The sequence below is a fragment of the Benincasa hispida genome, chromosome 10 (assembly GCF_009727055.1).
Source record: "Benincasa hispida cultivar B227 chromosome 10, ASM972705v1, whole genome shotgun sequence".
Taxonomy (NCBI): Eukaryota; Viridiplantae; Streptophyta; class Magnoliopsida; order Cucurbitales; family Cucurbitaceae; genus Benincasa; species Benincasa hispida.
Window position 1 is genome coordinate 24,340,856 of NC_052358.1, and position 8,828 is coordinate 24,349,683.

At 32.3% G+C, this 8,828-nt stretch overlaps 1 protein-coding gene across 1 annotated transcript; it reads left to right on the top strand.

Annotated features, from left to right (window-relative positions):
- Positions 1-6,546: 6,546 nt before the first annotated feature.
- On the top strand, positions 6,547-7,891 carry LOC120088849 (xanthohumol 4-O-methyltransferase-like). The gene is made up of 2 exons (XM_039046294.1): positions 6,547-7,328; positions 7,403-7,891. Exons 1-2 carry the CDS (start codon positions 6,552-6,554, stop codon positions 7,697-7,699), a joined length of 1,074 nt encoding a protein of 357 aa, XP_038902222.1. The 5' UTR covers positions 6,547-6,551; the 3' UTR covers positions 7,700-7,891.
- The last annotated feature ends 937 nt before the right edge of the window (positions 7,892-8,828 follow it).

Consider the following 8,828-nt stretch of genomic DNA (forward strand, 5'->3'; position numbering starts at 1 on the left):
TATAATTCACTAAAAACATGAGATACAATAACAATTAATATCTTATAAAATATGAGCTCTGTTTTTTAGTTGAATAATATAAAGAGTAGAGAATTTGAAATATCTGAAAATATATGCCTTTAGTAGTTAAATTATAGGAGCATGAGAAGAAATCAAACACTACTACAAAAATTGGATTAGTGACGTTTTTCCAATATTAAGTAAAAGATATGTTTGACGCTTATAAAAGCGTCGAGTATTCGACTGTCAAGTATAATATGATAACTTGACTTCGAAAAAACGTTAAGACAAATATTTCTTGATACAATTTTCGTGTCAAGAAAGATAATACACTTGATATTGGTGGTGTGTCAAGTTTATTGATTATTGACATTGATTACATATTATATATGATAACTCTTGACGTTTTTTATTGTCAAGTATATGTCTTTTTTTTTTCAAATTAAATGCCCCAATTGATATTCTCATTTTTTGTCTTGTATTCCAACAATACAATTACATCAACTAAATAAACATTACACATTTAAGATCTATCAACTCAATATATTCACTAAAAATTACTTTTGTATACAAAACTCAACTTTCAACAAACACAAAAGTGATAAATTGTGTAATAAGTAACCTCTTAACAAAGTACATTATTTAATCTATACATTGAGCTTTGAAGTCTAAAGATCGAGAACTAAAGGTCAGGAAAGCCATGTTTAAGCAAGTCAACCAGTAAAATAGAATAAATGGTGATAACATCAAATTTCAAAGTATAGAAATAAGTGTTAAGATACACAATGACAAAAAGTCATGCATAAGGAAAAATGTATATGATTGACTTACTTTATGCAATGGAAAAATATCATACTCGAAAACTTAAAAACTATCTACAACTTAAAGTTAAGGACTTACTGGGATTTCATTCATTCTCTTTTGACCATATCCAGCCTTAGGAGGAACAGTTATCTTTTGTTGCAAAACGAAGGAAGATGGGAGAGATTTGAGAAAATATAATAAAAAGGAAGAAGATTATCAACAAATCAAGCATATGCGTCAAAAAATCTTATCTACAAGCAGTAAAAAATTTCTTCAAAATTTCATTCATCAAAATAACCAATTAACTCCAAATAGATTACCCAAAGTGTGGCTTGATTCACCACTTCAAAACTACAACTAAGTAATCCAACCTACGAAAAATTCAATAATAATGGTTACAAACCCAAATTCCAGCAACTATGTAACAATTTCAATAGAGTTTCAAGGTCTTAATACCTATCAAAACGACCAAACATCGTTAACTTTACTGGACAATGGCACCAATCCCTTGAAATCTTTGAATTAAACATCAAAAATTGAAAATAACTCAATTATTAGACCAATACTTCAATGGGTAACAAAAAAACTATTAATATTAACTTCAAAACTTACCAAAATCTTGTCAAAATCAGTCTCGACCCTATTGGATAGCAACTCAACTCCTTCCAACACTTCAAAATCAATCTCATCATCAAACATTCAAACAAGAAAATCATTACAAAATTGCTACAATTCTTCATGGGTAACTCCTAGACTAACAAGCCCTCAGATTCACTACTACAAAATCTACATTACTTGACACGCTTTTCATGAATATGAGGGCTTGTTAGAATAGGAGTTAGCCATGGAGAATTGTAGCATCTTCTGTAATGATTTTCTTGTTTGAATGTTTGATGATGAGATTGAATTTGAAGTATTGGAAGGAGTTGAGTTGTTGTCCAATAGGTTTGAGATCGATCTTGGTAAGGTTTTGGTAAGTTTGGAGGTTAGTATTAATAGTTCTTTGTTACCCATTTAGGTATTGGTCTAATAATTGAGTTATTTTCAATTTTTGATGTTTAATTCAAAGATTTCAAGGGATTGAAGCTACTATCCAGCAAAGTTAACGATGTTTGGACGTTTTGATAGGTATTAAGGCCTTGAAATCTTTTGGAATTGTTATATAGTTGCTGGAATTTGGATTTGTAACCATTATTATTGAAATTTTTGTAGGTTGGATTACTTAGTTGTAGTTTTGAAGTGGCATTCGAATCAAGCCACACTTTAGGTAATCTATTTAGAGTTAATTGGTTATTTTGGTGGATGAAATCTTGAATATATTTTTTATTGCTTGTAGATAAGATTGTACTTCCAATATTCTCTTTTACTCATTGATTCATGTATTAGTTTTCTAATAAAGATGCACTTTGATTGCCTCTACAGAGGGATTACAACTGTGTTAAGTTGCTTTCGAGAAGTTGTGAAAGTTGGGAGAAAGGTATCTGCATTCTTCTATTTTAAATTTTAGCATATGCTTGATTTGTTGACAATCTTCTTCCTCTTTATTATATTTTCTCAAATCTCTCCCATCTTCCTTCATTTTGTAGCAAAAGGTTGTTATTCTTCTTGAGGTTGGATATGGTCAAAAGAGAATGAGTGAAATCCAGTAAGTCCCTAAATTTAAGTTGTAGATATTTTTTAAGTTTCAAGTATGATATTTTTTTCATTGCATAAAGTAAACCAATCATGTACATTTTTTCTTGTACGTGACTTTTCATCATTGTGTATCTTAACACTTATTTCTATATTTTGAAATTTGATGTTATCGCCATTTATTCTATTTTGCAGGTTGACTTACTTAAACATGGCTTGTCTGACCCTTAGTTCTCGATCTTTAGACTTCAAAGCTCAATATATAGATTAAATAATGTACTTTGTTGAGAGATTACTTATTAAACAATTTGTCACTGTTGTGTTTGTTGAAAGTTGAGTTTTGTATACAAAAGCAATTTTTAGCGAATATATTGAGTTGATAGATCTTAAATGTGTAATGTTTATTTAGTTGATGTAATTGTATTGCTGGAATACAAGGTAGAAAATGATAATATCAATTGGGGCATTTAATTTGAGGAAAAAAAAATACATATACTTGACAAATAAAAAACGACTAGGGTTATCATATATGATACGTAATCAATGTCAAGAATCAATAAACTTGATATACCACTAATGTCAAGTGTATTATCTTTCTTGACACGAAAATTGTATCAAGAAACATTTGTCTTAACGTTTTTTCGAAGTCAAGTTATCACATTATACTTGACAGTCGAATACTTGACGCTTTTATAAGCGTCAAGTATACCCTTTACTTGACATTGGAAAAACATCACATAATCCAATTTCTGTAGTAGTGATTGTCTAAACTTCTACATCAGAAAATAATTCTTATGGGGTGCGATATTGTGAATAGTGTGAGTTGTTCACTATTTTCATATTTGTTAGGAGTGAAGTAGATATGTCAAACTTTATAAGTCCAATAGAGTTTGATGCGGAAAAATTTGATGAAATGATCAACTTTGGCTTGTAGCCAAGTCCAAGGCAAGAATGTCCTAATACAATCTAGGTTACACAAGGCCTAAAAGGAAGACTAAGTAGTGATACTTCTAAAGAGTTAAGCGTTAATAGTGGTCCAATATAGTCCAATAGCAATTCTAATAAAGGTTCTAAGAAGTTCAGCATGAGCAATGAAGACTGGTAAGAAATGGATTTAAGAGCTGCAAGTGCATTCAGGCTATATTTAGTTAAGAATGTTCTTGCTAATGTGCATGGAATTGCGACAACCAAAGAGTTTTGGGAGAAGCTTGAAGCAATATATCAAGTAAAAATCATCTCAAATCAGTTGTACATGAATGAGCAGATTCATACACTGCGAATGGTGGAAGATAAATAATCTTGTCAACAAATGACAACAATAGAAAGAATGATAAATTAGAAAGATCTCACTTGAATTGAAAAATAACTACCAATTGTAATATGATTGTAGATAGCTCCAAAAGAAATCTCTACCATCTAGAATGAAGATCCTCATGTCAAGAAAACACGGTTAAAATTTCAGCTCAATCTGACCACAAATTGACCTCCAAAGCGCTAAAAAAGGTCATTGTACAGAATGACCCTAACCCTCATTTGGGCTTTGATATGTGTGTTTTCCACATAAAGTGAAATAACCCATCATATATTTCATTGAATAGATGCACTCTTTCAAGGCAATCAGACTCCACCCAAATATTATGCACATTGGAAGACCGAATAGATTTTAGATCCTCGAAAATAGCCATAGCCTTGAGAGCTTTGACCTCACTTCCTCTTATAATGAACTTAAAACAAGCCAAATGAATAAGTCCCAAATGGTTCAAAAGCACCCATCCAATATCCCCTGGTTGACTAACATGACTCCACGTTGCATTGGTATTTAGCTTCCATAATTGAGGGGGAAGGGGTCCATCCAACAATTAGGATCACAGTTGGATGAAATCGTTCCTTTACAACATCTTTTCCATAAGGACTTGAGCGAAGAGGCACCGCTTCATTGATGTACTTGTCAATTGACGAACTGATAATGTCAGGATTAGTTGGAACTCGTTGGAACGACACAACTTGTTTCTAGCTTCCCAAATCTATCCATCAACAATAATCACAATCTTATCAAGTTCTTCTATTGTTCAATGAGCCAATACCAATAATTTAGATTGTCCCATTTAATTTTGTCATCAGAGATCCACGTTAGTTTAAAAAAATGGTGTCAAATGTTTTTCATAATCCGGCATTTCCACTTCAGATGGGTTGAAGCAACTCTCAACATAAATGGTTGCAATAATAATGTAAATAATAATAATAATAATAAAACCTTATATTTTCTATCTCGATTTTTCTAATACCATTTTGGGATGGAGAATTGGACCTTTTTAACTATTGACTCCATACTAAACTAACCATCCCTAAATTAAGTAGAGGCGTAATAGAAATAGAGAATGTTTTAAGATAAACAAAAGGGAAATTTTTATAGATAGAAAAAATATCAAACTATTTACATAAAGAGCAAAAAAAATATTGATAGACACCGATAGACTTCTATCATCACCTATCAGTGATAGACTTCTATCAGTTTCTATCACTGATAGACACGGATAGATTTCTATCAACCTCTATAAAAAAAAATGAAAATTTTACTATTATATTCCAAATAACTTTTTTTTATTTTTCTATTTTTTGAAAATCTAAAAATATATATATATACACATATTAATTTATAGCAATAATTATTTTGTCTGCTTGAAACATATAAGTAGCAATTAAGCATCGTTATGGGATCATAGAAGCTAAAGGGCAATGAAGCCAATATCGTCAAGATATTATCATTATGAGCACTTTTCCAATTTTGTCAAGATATTATTATTATTTTTCCTGATTATAATGTATATTAATGCACAAAATAATGAAACTTTTGAACTTTAATATGGATATAACTACCTGATTTAGTGAGTCATTCCCCCTACTTGAGTTGGAATGTGACAGCAGTTGAAATAATATTGTTAACAACCAAATAATTAATCATGAAGGTCTCATATATCTAAATTTTCAATTTAAATTTTAAAAGATTAACCCTGCTAGAAATTGTATATGTATATGTGCTTGATTTAAGGCCTTTTTTATTTACATTTTTTATTTTTAATTTTATTATAATTATATAATACATTTCAAACTAATTATTAAAATATTACAATACTTTTATTCGTCTTTTAAAATAAACAATATACATTTAAATGAGAATATTTGGACAAGAAAAATATGCATTTAAATAAAAAAACCGGATCCATTTATTTTAAAAAATATTTGAAAGTTCTATTTTCTTCAATTAATTTTTTTTTTCAATTTTTTTTCTTAATATTAAATTTAGTTATATAATTGAATATTGCTTATAATGAGTTAATAACTCAATAAACTTCCGACTATCCAACAATAATAAATGAAAGCCACATTCAAATCTAAATAAAAGTCAAATTTATAACAATTTAAAGAAATGGAAAATGATAAGATTTTCTAAAATGAATATTAACTAATTTGTGTCAGCATCCAAAGTTAAATTACTTAAATACCCTTTGATAGTGGACGTTGAAAAGAAAAAAAAATAGTTAATTGCAATTTGCATCATCTTTTTGCTATCCATCTAGTCATCAAACCACATCTTGCCACATGATAAATAATCCTCTTTTTTTTTTCTTATATAATTTTAAAATTTTTCTCTTTTATGTGATTTGGTGAATTACAACAACCAAATACATTAGAGAAAATTTTCGATACCATGGTTATTTGTTCTCACTAGAATTTACTTTCATAAATATTTGTTAATAAAACTAAACCATGTACTATTTTTAAAAGGACATTGACGTGACAACGAATAAATAGAACTAATAATTTTATTGGATGCATCTATGTATGTCCGATCCAAAATCTAAATAGTTGTCAAATAAAAAACTGCCTCGTGGCAGTTTTTTTTATTTTAAAAAAATGAGTATTATTTTAATTTTTTCTTCGCAAGGGAAGGAAGAGGAAGCTTAAAAATGCAACAAAAACAAATAAAATATATGTTGGCAGCCGTTTGTGAATGTCACCCTCATGTCTCTATTACATCATACCAACTCCATTTCCTTTTATAAATCACAATCATCTCTTCTTACAAAATAAAAATCACTTGCACAAAATTAGGGATGGAAGCCAAAGAAACAAAAGAAACAGAGGACCTGCTCAAAGGACAGTCAGTGATATGGAAGTACATGCTCTGTTTTGCCGATTCAATGGCCTTAAAATGCGCCGTCGAACTTCACTTGCCCGATATCATCAACTCCCATGGCTCTCCCATTTCTCTCTCTCAAATTGCTTCCTCCATTGCCGCTTCTAATCCCTCTTCCTCCCCGCAAATCTCCTATCTCACTCGCATCATGAGACTCTTAGTCCGTCGAAATATCTTCACCGCTCATCACCCATCCAACGGCGGAGAAACCCTCTACGGTCTCACCCACTCCTCCAAATGGCTCCTCCGGGACTCCCCTCTCAGCCTTGCCCCTATGGTCTTCTCGGAGCTTCACCAATGGATGGTCAATCCATGGCTCTGTTTCACCCAAGCCGTTAAAGAAGGCGGCAGCCCCTTCCAAATTGCCAACGGCCTTGACATTTGGGACTTCGCTTCCAAAAACCCCCAATTCAACCATTTTTTCAACGACGCCATGGCTTCTACTTCCAAAGTCGTCATGAACGCCATCCTCTCTGTTTACAAAGATGGGTTCAACTCTGTTCAATCACTCGCTGATGTCGGTGGTGGAATCGGCGGCTCCGTCTCGGAGATCGTCAAAGCCTTCCCCCACGTCAAAGGCATCAATTACGATCTCCCTCACGTGATCAGCACGGCGCCGCTCTATCATGGAGTGACCCACATCGGAGGGGACATGTTCGATTACATTCCCAAAGCGGACGCCATTTTTATGAAGGTAAGCGATTGATTGATTCTTTCATTAAAGAGGTTTGATAATTGTCGTCTAACTTTTGAGTGAGTTAATTACAGTGGATACTGCACGATTGGAACGACAAAGAGTGCGTGAAAATTCTGGAGAATTGCAAGAAAGCGATTCCGGAGAAAACAGGGAAAGTGATTATCGTGGAAGTGGTGTTAAACGAAGATGGGGAAGGGACATTTGATGACACCAGATTCTACTTCGATCTGCTAATGTTGGCGCATACAAATGGAAAAGAGAGAACAGAGAAGGAGTGGAAGACAATACTGGAAGAAGCTGGTTTCCCTCGCTACAGAGTCATTCCTCTTCCTGCTTTAACTTCCATTATTGAAGCTTATCCATTGTGAATTTGAGTATGTTCCATTTATCCCATCAATAAGTTCATTTCACAAGCTTTGTAGCTTCATTCTTGGTGTTTTAGAATTTGGGTCCTCTTTTAAATATTTATATGATTTGATCAGTGTATTTCCCATTTGCCCATCAATAAGTTCCCCTCGTAAACTTTGGAGTTGTAAATGGATGATAAATTAAATGTTTAAAGGCAAACTATGATATTAGAAAAAAAAAAAATTAGTTGTCATATCTAGACTGAAAAAGCAATAAGCTCAAAATATGGATGTTAAACGGAAAATACCGACGAACATTGTAATAATAAAAATACTAATAGCAAGTAAATAAGTAAAGATACACAAAAATTGGTAACCCAGTTGGTGATAATTCACCTACATCTGGAGGGCAATGTGCTCAAGAAAGATAATCTAGTAATATTAAAGAGTAAAGTAGTTTACAACATAGTACTAATCTATAATACACAATTACTACAATGACGCACGTAGAGCTCAACTCACTAACCACCTAGACTCCCCCTAAATGTGAAACTCCTTCTCAAGTGTACTTAGGCTCCCCATAAGTTTGATAATATTAGCGTTAAACACTTCGACTTCCAACAGTGTGTGAGACTCCTCTCATGGAGATATCTTCCCCTTAGTCAGTGAACTCCCTTCACTGACGAATCTTAGGATCCCCCTATGATGGACAACTCTTTCTCCAAAGTTGAGTCTTAGGCTCCCCTAAGCCTGAGAATCTCTTCTCTAGCAGCAATGGTTTAGGCTCCCCTTAATACCATGATTTACTTTAGAGTGTTGCACTTCAACGGATGAAGAATTTGCACAATGGAATAGTGAACAACAAGCAAGAAGACAACGTTGCATAACAATAGTCGTACAACATAACACTGTCTTATGTGATTAAAAAAAAACGACAAGCCTAAATGTTCAACATAAATCTCATTGAATAATCGAATCCAAGAAAGGAAACAAATCCTCATTTGGAATAAGAAGTTCGTGTTGGGTTTTATGCCCTAAAGCTCATAGATAGTAAATGTAAGTAATTGAATATCATCAATAAAGAGTTATCAATATTATTTCAATAAGTGTTATTGATTGTGTTGTATTCATTTTGTCTTAATAACCCAAA

Coding starts and splice junctions, on each gene's coding strand:
- LOC120088849 (XM_039046294.1), top strand. CDS start 6,552: ATGGAAGCCAAAGAAACAAAAGAAACAGAGGACCTGCTCAAAGGACAG. Junction 7,329..7,402: donor CGGACGCCATTTTTATGAAG/GTAAGCGATTGA, acceptor AGTTAATTACAG/TGGATACTGCACGATTGGAA.